Source organism: Vulpes lagopus, chromosome 6, assembly GCF_018345385.1.
Source record: "Vulpes lagopus strain Blue_001 chromosome 6, ASM1834538v1, whole genome shotgun sequence".
NCBI classification, from domain to species: domain Eukaryota; kingdom Metazoa; phylum Chordata; class Mammalia; order Carnivora; family Canidae; genus Vulpes; species Vulpes lagopus.
In genome coordinates, this window is record NC_054829.1 from 85,908,262 (window position 1) to 85,927,054 (window position 18,793).

The 18,793-nt window shown below is 35.6% G+C and overlaps 1 protein-coding gene across 11 annotated transcripts in view; it reads left to right on the forward strand.

The window, feature by feature from the left end:
* Nucleotides 1–18,793, forward strand: part of PTPN13 (protein tyrosine phosphatase non-receptor type 13) — a 206,643-nt gene that overhangs the window by 114,651 nt on the left and 73,199 nt on the right. For all 11 annotated transcript variants that reach the window (XM_041760239.1, XM_041760238.1, XM_041760242.1 and 8 more), the window contains 3 exons: nt 6,867–6,962; nt 7,352–7,445; nt 14,749–14,971. In XM_041760239.1, coding sequence (XP_041616173.1) covers nt 6,867–6,962; nt 7,352–7,445; nt 14,749–14,971 — 413 coding nt within the window. The remainder of the gene's footprint in view (nt 1–6,866; nt 6,963–7,351; nt 7,446–14,748; nt 14,972–18,793) is intronic.

Below are 18,793 nucleotides of genomic sequence, written 5' to 3' on the forward strand. Positions count from 1 at the left end.
TTGAGTGCTCCGATTTCCTTGAGAACAAAATAAGAAAGGAACAGAAAAGACCCTGAGAAAGTTGAAGTTTAAAACTTACAAATATAAGATCATTTATATAATTATTGAATTAATATTTAATCTTTCAGAAAGTTCCCTACATACAAAAAGCAGTAAGGAAGGGGCAGACAGAAACATTAACAGGTTTATCCATGAAAACTAGTTTTAAACTTTGATGGGACTCTCTCTTTCTTGGCTTTATTCTTTTCATTTTACTTTTTTCACCTTCGTATAGGACTGTCTTAGTCTACTCTTCCTCTTTCTTCTTTGTTCCTAGTATCTTTTTTCCCACTCTGTACTCCCATCTCAAAATCTGACAAATTGTCTGTTTTCTAACAGAAGTTTCTGTCACCATTTCTCTTGTATGTAATTACCACATACTCCCTATCTAACATAGCCGTGTGGGTTGGCAGCACATTCCTGATTATGAGAGATTGACTTGGAACCAGTACTGTGAATATAGTCTGAACAGTACTCCACACCCTGGGTGGGGATAGCAGTTTGCTTCCAATAGTCAAAACTCCTCTGCATTCTGTGTAAATACTAGAAGGGAAAGTGAAGGGCAGCCCAGGTGGCTCAGCAGTTTAGCGCCGCCTTCGGCTCGGGGCCTGATCCTGGAGACCCGGGATCGAGTCCCATGTCGGGCTCCCTGCATGGAGCCTGCTTCTCCCTCTGCCTGTGACTCTGCCTCTCTCTCTCTCTTTGTCTTTCATGAATAAATAAATAAAATCTTTTTAAAAAAGGGAATATGAAAAGCAGATATAATTAAATTGTTCAAAAGTGACTACAGTTAAATATTGAAATTATAAATCAGTCTACTTCAATCTTAAGTATTGTTTAAAGAAAACAATATTGTGACCTCTGGTCTAGCCTAATTTTGCTGTTCTGTGACTGTCTTGTGAATACAGGTTAAACTCTGTTGTGCAACTAGAATATGTAAACACTAAAGTATGTGAGCCTGCTCTTATTATTGAGGCATCTTAATGTTTCCATTTTCATGAGAAGGTTGGATTTGGAAGTTCTTACATTTTTAGAGTTGCATTTCAGAAAAGGGGATGGGTTTATAAATACTACAGTTCACCATGTAGGATACTTCTAGTGATATATAGAGAAAAATTTTTCTTCAAAACTTATCTCTCTTTTAAAATCCAAAACTGGGGTGCCTGGGTGGCTCAGTCAGTTAAGCCTCCAATTCTTGATTCGGTTCAGGTCATGATCTTAGTATCCTAAGATCTAGCCCCTTGTTGGCTCTGTGTGGACGTGGAGCCTGCTTAAGATTCTTTCTCTCCCTCTCTCTCTGCCCCCCACTTCATTCGAGTGCATTCTCCCTCTCTCTAAAATAAATAAATAAATTGTAAAAAAAAAAAAAAAGCTTTCAGACATAGCCATGTTCAGGAAGCTTTGTCTCACCTTCCAGTTTAGGGTGATGGCCCATTTTTCATTGAAATTATTTGTTTTAAGGAGCTTGTTTCTCCTCCTATAAACATCAGAAATTTGGCATGGTCTCATTCATAGCTGTTTCCTTAGTATCTACCACTATACCCTACATGATACTCAATAAGTATTAATCTAAACTGAGTATTGCAATGTAGCTATTAATATTCAGTATTTGGTAAGTGCTATTTCAGATACGTGATTCAACAATATTTTCTAATGAATTCTGTGCAGTGAGGAGAAATCCCACCTCCTTTTCCAACTCTAAGAGAAGTCATAACCTAACCAACCAACAGCAAATGCGGTCAATTTCCTTTAGAGATCTGTACTGTTTGAACGCTTTAGAAGGGGTAATGAAGTCATAACAACGCAGGATCCTGGAGGATTCTAGAGTGGCATAGCCAGCCCAGATGCAAAACACAGCCTAGATTGGTGGCTGCTACATTACACAAAACTGTTGTAGATCAAGAGAACTGGAGACTTCTTTTTTTTTTTTTTTTTTTTTTTTTTTTGCTATTCCTACTCTGTACAAATTTTATGTCTGTAAAGTAATTTATAGTTCACAGAATATTTCTGCACATATCTTTCCTCAAATACATGTATTTATACTTGAACGAGTTCTGTTCCTCCTGATTAAAAATTTTATCGATCTCAAGGGATTTTATAATATGTTCTATTTATGGATCATGTAGCATGGTATAACATAGAATATAGTGGACTCTATTGAACGTATAAAAGGTATAATCTTTAATCTCTAAAAAGTAATCCCCTCAAAGAAAGCACAGAGAAAAATACTTAATACATGAAAACATAATATTATTTTTGTTTCTCTGGTTTATTTGAAAATTGAAATATTTCATTAGGGCCATAACCTTAAAAATGCAAAGTTTAAAAATTTTTTATGGTTATATTTAGTTCCTGATGTTGTAGTTGTCTGAGTCTTACTTTCTGCATGTCACTTGTCTGAGCTTGAATATGGGTCACTTGTAAATGATGTTTTTATATTACAGTTTGTGCTGGCTTAAATTCATTTTAATGTGAAGATTGTAGATTTGAACGTTTCCTCTGAAATAGCTTTATGTAAGCTCAGAATATCATGTAAATCTTCACAATATCCTAAATATTAAAAGTATAGTGTTCATGATCACATACTACAACTTTATATGTTTAAAGTGGTGTGAGGGGGGGTGCCTGGGTAGTTCAATTGGTTAAGCGTCTGCCTTCAGCTCAGGTCATGATCTCAGGGTCCTGGAATCAAGCTCCACATCAGGCTCTCTGCCCATCAGGGAGTCTGCTTCTCCCTTTCCCTTTGCTCCTCCCCCTACTCATATTCTCTCTCTCTCTTTCCCAAATAAATACAATCTTAAAAAAAAAAATAAATCTTTTAAAAAAGAAACAGAGAAAGAGGGAACACTTCCTGTTAAGTACAATGCCAGCATTACCATAATGTCAAAACCAGACAAAGATATTATGGGAAAAGAAAACTACAAATATCTCACATGAACAGCAGCATTCATAAAACTTTGTAGTATACAATAAATACTTGGGAGCATTTCATTATTTAAAAAAATAGTCTGACATTTTTTAATTAAAATAACAATCACTAGGTTTGATTTATTTAGGAGATGGATATGTGAGATGGATATTGTTCTCTCTGTTTTTGTGTCTGTGTAGAAGTCTTCATAATAATTTTTTTTTCTTTTTTAATCACTTAGTTAATACCACATTCCTGAGATCTGGACCAAATCAAAAGTGCTTATATTATGCACAGAAAACACATCGGTGGTACCTGGATCCTTCAAAAATAAAAGTTGTCAATAATGTTAAGACACCTCATGAATAATTAGGGATTACCCTTCTTCTGCATACCAGAACAGAGGATAAAAGCTGCTCTGCAACTAGTTAGTGTCTACTGGATGCTTTTCAGTAGGTCTTCTTAGAAAGCCAGGCAATGTTCCTATCAGATCATTTGATCTATAAGCATAAAATATGGCTTTCCATATATACCAATGTGAGATACACTCTTGGTAAAGGACACATTTGTAATAATTTTATGTTTGTAGCGAATTTCATAATAATTTGTGAAATGGTTAAATTTATTATTCAGAAGTGGAAAGCCCATACTTAAAAAGGCTAGCCTTTGTAAACATGACTGAGTAGTAAATATTGCCTGGGAACTTTAATCTGACCATGCCATTGCATGAAAGGAACATGGCTAGCATCATTTTAAAAGATACATTCCAGAATATAAGAAACTTACAACAGAGTCCTACACTTTAATTAACATAGACTCCACAGTGTTTGAAGAAAAAAACAAAATCTTCTCCTCTCCTTAGTAGTGCTGCAAAGCTAGTCATCCTGTCCACATTTCTGGAGTGCCAGTGCCCCATTACTATAAAGCAATAAAGCATCATAAGTCAGTGCCCTTCCTCCCCCCAGGTGTGGTCCTGAGAACATTTATAGACCAACAGTTCATCAAGGGAAAATGATTTATTTTGCTTTTAAGAGGGGATAATCAATATTACATTAATTTGTCTCACAGAAGGGACCCAAGAATTAGAAAAAGGAAAGGGAACATGGACACATGAAATAATATAAGAACAATTATGAAATGCCACCAAAGAATGGAAATTCAATTTAAAATGTATTTACTGCCTTACAGCCACTTGGCAGAAATAGTTATGAAACAGTAAATTCATTCAGTGTGAGGTGTAAAGTTGTCATTGATGGCTTAACATCCAAGTAACTGAAGTTCTCTGTCTACCAAAAAGGCTCATTGCAACTTCGTATTTTTCTTTGTAAGGTAAAAACCATATTGCCTCTGTACATTTGAGTCCTTGTTGGTTTTATTTACTCTTCTATTCCTTTCGATGCCAGGTGTGTAATTTGTTCAAGTTACCTTAGGGAAATCCTTCAAAAATTTGATATGGCAGTTCTATAACAACATAAAAAAAGTTCTTCAGTGCCTCCTGGAAAATGGCAACTGGTCTTAAGTAACCATTTAACTGTTCATTAAATTTAAATATAATTAGGAAAAAAACATTGTTTGAGGTCTTCTAAAATCCTCACAAATCATACTTCTCTTAAACCAGAGGAATTTGTAAGAAATTATCTTATTTACCATGAGACTTCCTTGTGGTAGAATGGAATCATTTTTTAAAAAGTACTAGTAAAGGGGATCCCTGGGTGGTGCAGTGGTTTAGCGCCTGCCTTTGGCCCAGGGCGTGATCCTGGAGACCTGGGATCGAATCCCACGTCGGGCTCCCGGTGCATGGAGCCTGCTTCTCCCTCTGCCTGTGTCTCTGCCTCTCTCTCTCTCTCACTGTGTGCCTATCATAAATAAATAAATAAATAAATAAAAATAAAAAATAAAAAGTACTAGTAAATACTTGGACTCTCAATCCCAAAACTCCACTAATTATGGCATTATTTCACACTCATGTTCAGTGTGTACAAAACTGAACCAAGTAGGGGTATCATGCCTACTTCTCCAGGTAACTATGGGCAACTTCCTCTCCGTCAAGTCCATGGCCATTTTTCCTTTTACTCCTCTTTTCTTTATTTAAAGCTTTGTCTCAGCATGACCTCCTAATTCTTCCAGGCCATCATCTCCAACCTGGTTCTACAAGCCTGGTTCCTATGGTGCCATTTGACTAATTCATTTATTCATCCCTTTTTCTTTTAACAATCTCTACTGAACACCCTGCAGTGCAAGGAATTATTCATTTTGTGAAGTTCCTGTTCTCAAGTTTGCAAACTAGTAAAAAAGAATCCCTCACATATATCCATTGTATGTTATCGTACATCCCAGGTCTCCCCACTCAGTTCTACGTGTTTCCCTTGGTTTTCTTTCCCTAGTGCCAAGAAAAAGCCAAAAAAAATTCTGATTGGTTCCATTGAAATTCATGCATTCTAGCCTAATCTAAACTCTCAAAACTTTCATGTGGTTTTTACTGAATCTTATCACATTGTTCATAGCAGAATTTCCTTACTCTTCTCAAGCTCCCGGCCACTGGATCCCAGGAAGTGACACACTTTTTCCTACCAGAAGTAGACAACTTCTGATATGAGTATCTTGGGATTCCTTCTGTATTTTCACTTTTTCTCTTGTCCATCATTTCTTTCTCTTAAGAAGAAAAAGTTCTTCCTCCCTGCTGAAATGACCATTCATGTGTTTTGGGTTATTTTTTTCATCCCATTTCCTTCACATTTTTTTCATCAATTGTCCCCACCATCATTTCCAACTTCCGTCTCAATCTGTAGGCTTATTATCTACTGACAAAGATCATCTCCAGACATTCCACTCTGCCACAAAGATTCAGATAACTCATTCCGTCTATATTTTTATGTTGAATTTTTAAAGTTCTATTTAAATGTTTGCGTTTTTGTATGTTTTGGGGAGTGGATGGAGAGAGGTCTGTAGTTTTCATCAAATTCTGACAAATGAATCTGTGACTCCACAATACGAAGGGCCACTGTTATAAATGTAGTCAGAGACCAGGTTATTAAAGGCTTTGAATACCAAGCTAACAAGTTTTTAAATTGTATTTTGAAGACTTTAAGAAATAATAGTAAGATGCTCAGATTTTCATTTCTGAAAAGTTCACTCTGTAATGTGAATTATAATACGAAATGAGCAGGACTACAGAAGGAGGAATCTAGGACACATGATATAATCCAGACATGAGATGAATAGTGATCTATGCTCATTAGTATGAAGAAGAGAGGATGAATTAGAAACATTTAGAATTTTTATCTTAATGTTGTCCTGCCCACCTCATATAGAGCACACATTGCAGAACCCCACACAGCCCCCACCACCACACCCAATGCTTATTCATCTCATTCTGGTGGATCTAAACACTGTCTTGAATTTAGTATTTTGTGCTTAATACATTTTAAATTATTGAGCTTGGGACTATGTCTTTGGATTTTCTATCCCTTTTAGCATGTAAAACAATTCTACATAGTGCATTCAAACACTGCTTAATAATGATACTTACGTAGCTCTGTTCTAAGAGCTTTTCATATATTAACTCATCTAATGTTCACAGCAAACCTACCAGGTGTGCACTATTATTATATCCCCTTTCCAACTGAAGAGGATGAGTCACGGGAAGGTTCAGTTACCTTCCTAAAGTGTCACACACCTGGCAAGTAGTGAGCTGAGATTCAAACCCAGGTAATCTGGTGTCAGAGTCCAGGTTCTTAACCAGTATGCCAAACTGCCTCAAAACTAGAGTCACATCATTTGAATACCATCCAGCAATTACTAAATTTAAAGCAATATATAAAATGTTCTAATCTCATAAGAGTAAATGTAACATTTTATTTTATTTATGTGGAACAATTAAGGGATTTGTTTTCTAATGTGTTTGTTTTAATCCTTTTAGAACCAATTCGAAGATATAAAACTTACCACAGTGATATCTTTAGTACCTCCAGTGAAAGTCCATCTATTATTTCCTCTGAATCAGATTTCCGACAAGGTGAGAGGCATCTGAATAACCAAACTGTTTTTAAGAAACAATGAATGTTCTTTTTCAGTAATGTTGAGATATAAGGGATCAAAAGAATAAATCTGTATAAAATTTGAAAATTATAAAAAGCTGCCGGTTACTCATTTTGACAGTATTATAGGAGCTTAAAAAACAATGTAGTCATTTTCATAATAGGAAATAATTCATTGTCTTTCAAAATAACAGACTTATCGGTGAAGAGTTTAATGATATGTCATTAATTTAGTGATATGAATATGATTTATAAAACTCACCTTAATGTATCTGCTAAATGTTTGAGTTTTAAGTAAGGTTACTTCATATTTTTATCACCTATGCCATTATTTATTTTTCCATTCCTTTTTTCATTCTTTAATTAGTACAAAAAAGTGAAGCTTCCAAGAGGTTTGAATCCAACAGTGGTCTCCCAGGGGTAGATGAAAGCACAAGTCAAGGCCAGTCACAGAGACCAAGGTAAGCGATATGAAAAAAATAGTAATAATATATTTCCAGCAACAGGTGGTTTTTTTTTTTTTTATATTAGAATCCAGGAGAATTATCCTCTTTTCTCTATTTTCTCAATTTTCCTTTCTTTTGCCCTCTAAAGAGGCAATTATTCGGAATTCATTTAATTATGTGAAAGACATATAGGAGTTTGAGTTTGAGCTTATTGGAATCTTTTTAAATTAGAATTGGCATCAGGGGTGCCTGGATGGCTTAGTCAGTTAAGCATCTGCCTTCACTCTGGGCCATGATCCCATGTGGGGCTCACATCGGGCTCTGTTCCTCCCTCTTGCTCTGTCTCCTCCCCCCTACTCATTTTCTCTCTCTTTCTCTCAAATAAATAAATAAAATCTTTTAAAAAAGAAAGATTTGGCTCTGATAATTTATAGTTTGTGCTTGAAATTAAAATTGTCAATATGAAGATAAAATAACTTATTAACAGGAAGTTCTAAAGGGATGGCATTAAGCATGTGAAAAGATAGTAAGCCTTGATTTCTAAAAGAATATTTTCTTTTTTGAAAGGTTGAACAGGCTCAACAAGCAGGTTTTCAGGGTGTGTTATTTGTTGAATGGATAATGAGTGGGTTACTACTAAGTAACCTATTATGTAAAAAGTTAATTATTCACTACATATTTACTAGCTAAAAGAGGTTATCTTGTATCTTTTTAAAGCCCAATTTGGGCTGTTTCAAATTCATTTTCATACTGAAATACTCAGCTTTCTTATAAGGTGTTAGATATTATTCTTGTGCTATGCTTAAGATGGTGGTATTATAGCTATATTTTGATGTATTTTGTTTAAACTGAAATGTGTCAAATCAATACTGAATATTTTCATGTGTAGGCTTTTCATGTGTGCACAGGTCCCTTACATGAATTAAAGCATATTGTTAATGTTATACATTAATTTGAAATTTGTAATTGCTGTTAGAACAAGAGGTTGCTTCAGAATTTACTCCTAAACTATGGAAATCTTTCTAATTTGATACCGTAGTTCATTTAGTTCAAGTGTCACCATATACAAAAGAATCATTTGGATATTAACAAAAACTTGCCCCTTAGCTAATTAATTCTGGCAGACACTGTTTCACACCTGTAAACTATGAATAGACCAGGTAACCCTAGGCTAGTAATTAAAACAGACAGTTTATCTAGGGTTTAGACTCCCAAGTAATTGAATACAGTATACTAAAGTTATTCCTTTTAATATTGCAGTTTTTATTAAATTTTTATCTTTTCTCCCTTATGCATTTTAAAATAGTACATGATACTTTCCTTTGAGGAAAGTTCTAATATTCATTTATCTAAAACAGTATTATATTTACATAATAGAATTTTGTATAACTAGGATCCCATTGTGATGATAACCCTGATTTGGTAATTTTGAACAAAGAGGTAAGAAAGAGATGAGGATAGGTTTATATTTGATATTATACAGTTTTCTTAAAGACACAAAAGCATTTTGGGATTAACAGCAATAAGAAGCAAATACTGAAATGCACTAAGCTCTTTGGTGAACTGAAGGTATCATTCTTATAAATTCAATTTAGAGAAAATTTATATAAATAGCATGATACTCTTTTGCTTGATGAACAGCATAAGTAAAGTAACAACTGAAGAATTATTGGTCTTATGTATTAAAAATTGATTTTTATGGTTCATTTGTTAGTTATTTAAAAACATATTCCTTCAAATAAAATTAAATCATTTTGTGAGTCTTATTTCAATTTTCTTGATAAGTTACTTTAAAAATTATGAGAGAATCTTTGTTTCGACTGTTTCTAGGTTTTATTTTTAGGAGATACTAATTTTTTTTTTTTTTTTTTTACTCCAATGGTTGGGATTTTTAATTAATTTTATTTAAATTCAATTAATTAACATATAATGTATTACTAGTTTCAGAGGTGGAGGTCAGACATTAACTTTAAAGCCACTTTAGCTCATCAAATCATGTTCTAATGATAAACTATCTTTTATTTCACACTTTGAGAGAAAATAAACTTAATGTGGCATTCATAGCATCTCTATTAGATAGACCTACATTAAAAATTTTTTTCAAGAAGTAGATTGATAAGTCTGTGTATATGTTATATTTAATGTAAGATGCTAAACTCTACTTCTTTTAGACAATCCCACCCATTTTTCCACCCACAGAAAGACACATCAACTAAAATACTCTAAATTCCTTATTCAAATGCAGAGTTTTCTGAATGCGAACGAACAAAGGTTTCTGATAACATCCTTAACATGCTGGCACACAATTATGAGGTCCTGTTTTGTTCTTTAGGTCATATATTTGTGAGATCTATAAATAGTGCTGTATTTAGACATGTTACATTCTTCTTTATAAAAATTTCCATTCCCTTTAGCTAGAATGAAATGGAAAACCAGATCCAGGCAGTACAATTGATTTGTATCATAGGGGTGGCGGGAAATTAACAGGAAATTATGAGTCAGATACAGCAGAGTGAGTAATTTTTTGATTCTGAGTTATCAAAAGTATCTTTCAGTGACCAAAAAGGATGTTCAAAGCTGTTTTCCAAAGAACATCTCTAAGTTTTTTCTGTGTTAACTTTTGAAGTACAATTTATACATAGTACAGTTCCCACTGCTTCTGTGCCTCTCTACTTGATGAGATAACCTGTTTTTCCAACTTAAAACAACCTGTTTATTCATTCCTAAATGATCCAGATTTTCTTAGTTTTTTGTTCATTTATTTGCTTTGTTTTTGTTGAGGTTTTATTTTGGTTTTTTGTCTCTCAAATTTTTTAGCTTTTATAGGAACTCTACCAGATATTGTGTTGGAAGAAATAAAATGATAGTTATTTTTGGCACCTGTTTGTGACTCTGGTAGAAAATAATTTGAACAAGAACGCTAATATATTTGATGAAAATAACAGGTACAAGTTAAAATGTATAGATTTAGATTCTTATTATTATCCTTGACCCCCATTGAGAGAGCCATAAAATTACAACCTGTCATTTGCTCAAGGAATGATTGCTGTGCACCTACCATGTACTGGGAACTTTTAGGTACTAGAGATAGTCATGAACAAGACCAAAAAAAGGGGTCCTTCAGGGGAATTTCTAGGGCTGAGAGGTAGCCAATAAACCATTAAAAACAAGTAAGTAATGCCCATCAGACAATAATGGTAGTTTAAAGAAAAATAAAGCAGGCTAAGGGGATAGAGAGTATGCATAGAGGCAAACAACAATCAACAAAATGAAATTTTGAATTTCTCTATTGAATGAGAGAAGATATTTATAAGTGGTATTTCTGATAAGGGATCATATCCAAAATATATAAAGAAATTATACAACCCAACACCAAAAAAAGCCAAATAATCCAATTTATAAATGGGCAGAGGACCTGAATAGACATTTTTCCAATGAACACATACAGATGGCCAGTAGGCACAAGAAAAGATGCTCAACATTATTAATCATTAGAGAAATGCAAATCAAAATCACAATGTGGTATCACCTCACAACCTGCCAGAATGCCTAAAATAAAAAAGACAAGAACAAGTGTTCTTGGATGTCAAGGATGTGGAGAAAAAGAAATCCTCATGTTCAGTTGGTAAGAACATAAAGTGGTACAACCACCGTGGAAAACAGTATGGAGTTTCCTCAAAAATTTAAAAATAGAAATACCATATGATCCATAATTCCACTACTGGATATTTACCCAAAGGAAATGAAAACACCAATTTAAAAACATATGCACCTTTATGTTTACCACAACACTATTTACAGTAACCAAGATCTAGAAGCAGCCCAAGTGCCCATCAGTAGATGAAAGAATAAAGAAGACAGACACACATACTGGAATATTACTCAGCCATCAAAAAAAAAATGTGCTCTTGCCATTTGCAACAACATGGGTGGTCCTAGAGGGTATAATGCTAAGTGAAATAAGTCAGGCAGAGAAAAGACAAATACCATGTGATTTCATTTATAAGTGGAATCTAAAAAACGAAACAAATGAACAAACAACAGAAGCAGATTTATTAATACAGAAAACAAACTATTGATTGCCAAGGTGGAGAGGGAGTAAAATAATTGAAAGGGAGTTAAAGGTACAGTCCTTCAGTTATAAAATAAATAAGTAGTGGAAATGAAAATTATAGCATTGGGAATATAGTCAATAATATTGTAATAACATTGTAGGGTGACTACACTAACATGGTAAGCATTGAGTAATATAGAATTATCATATCACCATGTGGTTCACCTGAAACTAATATACCATTGTTATGAACTATACTTCAATAATAAAAAATTTTTTAATTAAAAAAGACATTTTTTAAAAAGCAGACTGAAGGGATAGAGAACGCAAAGTTGTGATGTCCAAGTTCCTTTTACCCAAGTAGGGTGATTAGAAGAGGCCTTTCCCAAGGGTTACATTTGAACAGAAAACTATTTTAAGTGACAGAGTGAACTATGCAGATATCAGGAGGTGCAGAGTGTTCCTCCCAGACAAACAGAATGACAGGAGCAGAGGCCTTGAATTATGGGAGAGGTGTTGTATGTCAGAGGAATACAGCAGGACAGTGTGGGTGCAGCAGGATGAGAGAAAAGCAGAGTGGGTAGAAAGTAGGACCCATATTATGTCATACCTCAGAAGTTTAAGTGAACACTTTGGATGTATGATGGAAAGCCATTGGGTAGCTTGAAAACATGTCTAATTTGCATTTAACGGGATTACTCTGTTCTGTTCTTTGAAGAAGACATCGCAACAGTAAAAGCCCAGTTAGGAAGTAATGATGGTACTCCATTTGGATGGATATAGCACAGATTAGATTGCTAGTGATCAAGAAGAGTCAGATATAGATATTTTCAAGGTTGTGCTTTCAGGACTTGCTGCTCAATTAGATAAGGGATGTGTAGGGTAGAGGAATCAAGAATGACTCACAGTTGTGTTGTAAACAACTGGTGAATGATTGAGAAAACATTGGACGAGTGGGGAAAATATCAAGAATCTGATTTATTTGAGACATATTAGCCTAAAGATGCATATTAACATCCAACAAGAACACTCACCTAGGCAAATAGAATCCAGAGGAGAGACTAAGGTATAGGCCTATATAAGGCAATTAATTGCCATGCAACCAAATAAGATCATGTAGGAGTGGAATATATATGTAGACAAGGAGAATCTGGAGGTCTGAGCACTATTGTAGACTAACATTAGGATATTAGAAATGGAGGACGCATCAACAAAAGAGACCAAGAAGGAAAAGCCAGTAAAGTAGAAGGAAAATAAAATGATCATGGCTTTCCAGATGGGAAATGTTTTAAGAATAGAAAGGACTGGGCACCTGAGTGGCTCAGTCGTTTAAGCATCTGACTCTTGATTTTGGCTCAGGTCATGATCTAGGGTTGTGAGATGGAGCCCCATGTCAGGCGCTATGCCTTGTGTGCAGCCTGCTTAGGATATTCTCTCTCCCTCTCTCTCTCTGCCACTCCTCCTTCTTTCTCAAACAAAACAAAATGGGAAAGACTGAGCAATTATGTCTTTTTGTGCTTAGAGGTCAAATAAAATGAAAATCAAGAATTATCCTTTGGCTCTGACAACAAAGAGATCAGTCATTTTTGTGAACAGCTTTGATGGAGAAGTGGGGACTAAAACTATTGGTCTGAGTCCATGAGAGTGAGAGATGAAGTGGAGATAAAGCTTAAATGACAATTTGAAGAGATTTACTCTAAAAGACAGGAAAACATGGGATAGAGTCCAAAAGGGGATATAGAACCAAAGGAGGCCTTTTTTGTTGTTGTTCTGAGTAGGAAATAGTACATGATGTGTGTATTAATGAGAATAACATAGTATACAATATTATTGATGCATCTAAGAGGATTACTGCAGGAGTAAAGTCTGAGTAGGAGACGAGATGGAATTCCATGCCCAGTAGAGATATCGGGCCTATGTAAGTAAGTGTGCAGAAGATCCATCACTGTTACAGAAGAGAAGGCAAAGCAGATGGATGTAGATCTGGAAAGTTTGGTCATAGAAGGATGAGGAAGTTATTTCCTGATTGCTTCTTAGTTCACAAAGAAAACTGAGGAAAGGTTGTCAGAAGAGGGGGAGAGTATTTGAGCTTTGAAAAAGAGAAGAAGGTATAAAATAGTTCTCAAAGAAAACGAGTTGCCAGGCAGTGCTGAGAGCCCATTGAGATTGGTCAGCGTAGTTCCGCAGTTGCATGAGAGTTGAGATTATTTGCAAAGGAATAATTTTAATGATGGGCCTTCGAATTCAAGCAGTGTAAGGGCAACAGAGGGGAAATAGAGAAAGCAGTGGAGTCAGTGAATTATTTGAAGAAGGGTATTAAAAGTAGGAAGCTCAAAAAAGAAGATTATATGGAGAAGCTATTGGAGGATAGAAATAGGACATTTTAGGGGTAGTGCTGTTATTGTTTATAGGCAATATAACCATGGGAGTAGATAGCTGGCCGGCAGAGGTGGAGTGCTGGAGGACTTCTCAGTCTGTGTAATACCATCTTGAATGATGACAGGAGTACTAATGGAGAAAGGACTGAGTTAAGCACTTAAATTTTTAATGAATACAGGAGACTTGACCAACAGGATGGTAAATGTCTAGAGCAAAAGCAGAGCAGTGGATTAAGCAATTTCATAGCATGTACTTCAGGGGAAGCTGGAGGCTATTGTCAGTCAGCAATGTTCTGGAAGCTGAAATAAGAATTAAAGGGAATCTAGGGACATTTGGGTTGCACAGTCAGTTGAGCATCCGACTCTTGGTTTTAGCTAGGGTTGCGGTCTTGGGATTGTGAGATCCAGCCCTGTGTCAGGCTCCATGCTCAGCATAGAGTCTGCCTCAGATTCCTTCTCTGTCTCCCTCTGCCCTCCTGCTTGTGCTTGCTCTTCATCTCTCTCTCTCTCTCTTTCTCTCTCTCTCTCTCAAATAAATAAATACATAAATCTTTAAAAAAAAAAAATTAAGGGGAAACTCTATCTCCTCTCCCGGCCCAATGGTATAGGACTATAAGAATAAACAGGCCCATCTGAAGAGAACTGCAGTGGAAGCAGTTTTCAGAGGATGCTAAAATGTTCAGAAAAGAGGAGGAGCATATAGATCTATTCAGTGAAAATGGGACAGCATGCTATATTGATTGATTAAAAGTAGGATTGAATGTTACTGCAAGAGTTCTTCTCAGATGACAAAATAAAAATTGTTTAAATTCTGGATACCTTGCTTAACCTGTTTTTCTTTCTTGACTAGACTTAAAATCATTCTTTTCTTCTCTTTTCTATATAGTAGACAATATGAAACACCCCTGGAAGGCAATGTAATTAATCAAGAGATTATGCTAAAACGGCAAGAAGAAGAAATGATGCAGCTGCAAGCCAGAATGGCCCTTAGACAGTCTCGGCTGAGCCTGTATCCAGGAGACACAATCAAAGCCTCTATGCTTGACATCAGCAGGGATCCCTTAAGAGAAATGGCCCTTGAAACAGCCATGACCCAAAGAAAACTGAGGGTAAGTTAGTTCTTAGATTACTGCATTTATAATTCGGCCTCACAGGGAATTTTTTTTTTTTAAGTTTTTACTTAAATTCCAGTTAGTTAACATACTCACAGGAAAATGTTATGCAAAACATTTTCAAATTCTATAGATGTCCTAAAGTTTCCTGTAGATGAAATAAAAATCCCATATTAATTCCCTTGGTGTTAAATATCATGTTGGTTGATATTAAAATAAATATTTAGTTGTTTCATCATTTCATTTTTAAAATAACATTAGATGGGTTTAGAATATCTTAACTATATATTTTAAAAGCATATTCATGATCCTTAAAGTCAACTGGATTTATTCAGTATTGTAGGGGATTATCTTAATATTAAGAAATGTATTATCCCACAAACCAAGAAGATCAAGAATAGAGAGTTCAGGGTTGGTTCAGAAGCTCAAGAATGTTATCAGATACATTCCAACTTTCTGCTCTGCCATTCTCAGAATTTTGATAGTGATTTACTTTGTAATCAAAAGATGATCACATGAGCTTCAAGCATCATATCTTTGTATTATAATATTGAAAGACAAAAGGAACAAATCTACATCTTATATCAGAGATTTTTTTTTAAATGTGTTTAATTTTTCTTTCAACATATGTCCTATATATTTTTACAAACATAAGCTCAAAATGAACAGCCGTCTCATGTAAAATATGTTGAATATTTTATAACTTCTATAGTATTATTGTTAGGGGCTGTATAAAGTACTCCATTATGTGAATTTATCATGTACCATGATTTCTTCAATCAGTTTCCAATTATTGAACATTGAAAACATTTATATCTTTTAAAGATTCTATTTATTTATTTGAGAAAGAGCATGAGCAGGAAGTGGGAAGGACAGAGGGAGTGGGAGAAGCAGACTCCCCATTGAGCAGGGAGCCTGATGTGGGACTGGATCCCAGGACCCCAAGATCATGATCTGAGCCAAAGGCAGAAGATGCGTAATCGACTGAGCCACCCAGGTGCCCCTGGATATTGGAAATATGTCTTTTTGTGTGTGTGTGTGCCCTTCAAGATTTTCCATAGTTTTATTATATTCTTTTCATCCAGCTTTTTCTTTCTTTCTTTTTTTTACATTATTATTTTTTTTTTATTGGAGTTCAATTTGCCAACATACAGCCTAACATCCCGCCAAGTGCCCCAACTAATTGGTTGTTGTTGCTATTGCAAGCAACGCTCTAATGAACATTCCTTTAGCTAACTCTTTGTAAGTAACTTCCTAAAAGTAGAATAGCCAAGTCAAAGGCAAGCACCTTTTAAGACATTTGATCCTGTTGGGCAGCCCGGGTGGCTCAGTGGTTTAGCACCACCTTCAGCTGAGGTTGTGATCCTGGAGACCCAGGATTGAGTCCTGTGTCAGGCTCCCTGCATGGAGCCTGCTTCTCCCTCTGCGTGTGTCTCTGCCTCTCTCTCTCTCTTGCTCTGTGTCTCTCATGAATAAATAAATAAAATCTTTTTTTTTTAATAAATAAAATCTTAAAAAAAAAAGACATTTGATATATATTGTCGAATTGCCCTTCCAAAAAAAATTTTTTTTTAAAGATTTTATTTATTCATTCATGAGAGACACAGAGAGAGAGGCAGAGACATAGGCAGAGGGAGAAGCAGGCTCCCTGTGGAGAGCCCAATGTGGGACTCGATCCCAGGACCCAGGATCAGGCCCTGAGCCAGAGGCAGACACTCAATGGCTGAGCCACCCAGGCGTCCCACCCTTCCAAAAATTTGTGCAAATTTATGCTTCCTGTGTCATGCCTGTTTCACCATATTCTTACCTAGTCTGGATATTGTCATTCTTTTTTTATCATCACCAATTTGATAGGTGAGGCAATATCTTGTTTGTATTGTTTCTTTACAAATGATTCATCAGGGCAGCCCAGGTGGCTCAGCAGTTTAGCACCGCCTTCAGCCCAGGGCCTGATCCTGGAGTCCCAGGATCGAGTCCCACATCAGGCTTCCTGCATGGAGCCTGCTTCTCACTCTGCCTGTGTCTCTTACTCTCTCTCTCTGTCTCTGTCTCTCTGTGTTTCTCATGAATAAATAAATTAAAAATATTTTTTAAAAAAACAAGTGATTCTTCAAATATGAAATAAATGGTAGTAAAAGTGATAAAATCTAGGATGAATTTTTTTCTTTTTAGTTCTGCACTGAGTGTAATACCCCCATTCTGTTTTGGTTTCTGTTGCTTGTTTCAATGAACTGTCTTAAAAGCATATTTGTATGCCCTAGACTTGATAGAATTCAAATTTCCCTCATAGTTTTCTAAGAAGAAACAGTATTGGGTAGTGAAAATTGCATTGAACCTCAAATTCAAAGACTTGACTTCTATTGTTAATAATGCTGTTAAATGACTTTAAGTAAAGTCATATAATAGTAGGTAAAGGCAGGATATCACACAAAATAGTGTGGGCTTCCAGTAATTAAAGGGACACATAAAGCATAAAGAGCACATACCTTTTTCCTGAATCATAATTTCAAAGTGCTAATGCAGAATGTGGCTCATTAGAGATTCCTAAGTGGTATTCTGTACCTTTACAGTACGCTACTCTCACGTGCTGTCTCACTAACAACCTGTGTTCCCTTTTAAGCAGTTCTGGCTATTTCAAAAACAAACATCTCTTTATCAAAGGCATACTAATCAGTGACCACAGAATGTGAACTAGTGGTCATTAAAGGACCACATGTTTTTTCTGAAAAGAGCAGGAAAAGTATGTTTTTGGTGCTAAAAAACAGTGCTAGTATTTGAAGGAACAATTATACCATTTAATTAATGTTCTTTGCTAAAACATAAATGTCTAACTTTTTTATGTTACTTTTGGTGAGGACATATTTTGACTTGTTTATACTGTTGCCTTAGTTGATTTATATTAGATTCCATATTTCCCATGGCTGACCATTTCTTCTGCTCTCTTTCTGTTCTCATTTAAAATGTGTCCCACTGGTTTGTTAAGTATTAACAAGCCCTTAATGTTAAAGTTTTACTTACATGGTATCTCAAACATGTTCCATGCTTGGCTAATTGGATAGAATTCCCACATCAAGCAACCAAAGAAGAAATCAACAAAAATAAGACTCCAGTAGCCTCCATGAGTGCAAACACATGCATGCACATTAGTGCATATGCTCTCACTTGTGCACTTGAGCACACACACATACATACACACACATAACACACCACCTGCCTTTGGTCCCAGGATTAGCCCTTTCATTTTACTTTTTGCACATTTGGACATAATCTTTCAGTCTATTCTGAATCCTGCTCCCACCTGGAGTCTAACTTATTTTAAGTTATTTCCTCATCCAGTTCTCCACTCTTGGCAGAAACTTTTGGATAGACAAAAGGTGCAGGGAAAGAGCAGATTAAGAAGCCACAGTTGTTGGTGCACCCAGGTGGCTCGGTGGTTGAGCATCTGCCTTTGGCTCAGGTCATGATCCCAGGGTCCTGGGATCAGTTCCGCATCGGGCTCCCCAGAGGGAGCCTGCTTCTCCCTCTGCCTATGTCTCTGCCTCTCTCTGTGTCTCTCATGAAAAAATAAATTAATTTAAAAAAGAAGAAGAAGAAGCCATAGATACACTTTCCCCAGCACCTGGTCTCCCTCATCTGCTGAGATAACATTTTCTCACTGAGGCAGTAATGGGGACCAAAGACTAATACCTATAGTATCCCTAGCTGCCACTATTTAGAAAAAAAAAAAAAAAAGACACAGTGTCACAGGGTTCCAAGAACATGATTATGAATGGATATGTATATTTTGTAATTACAAAGTAGACCTCCTTTAACTATGAT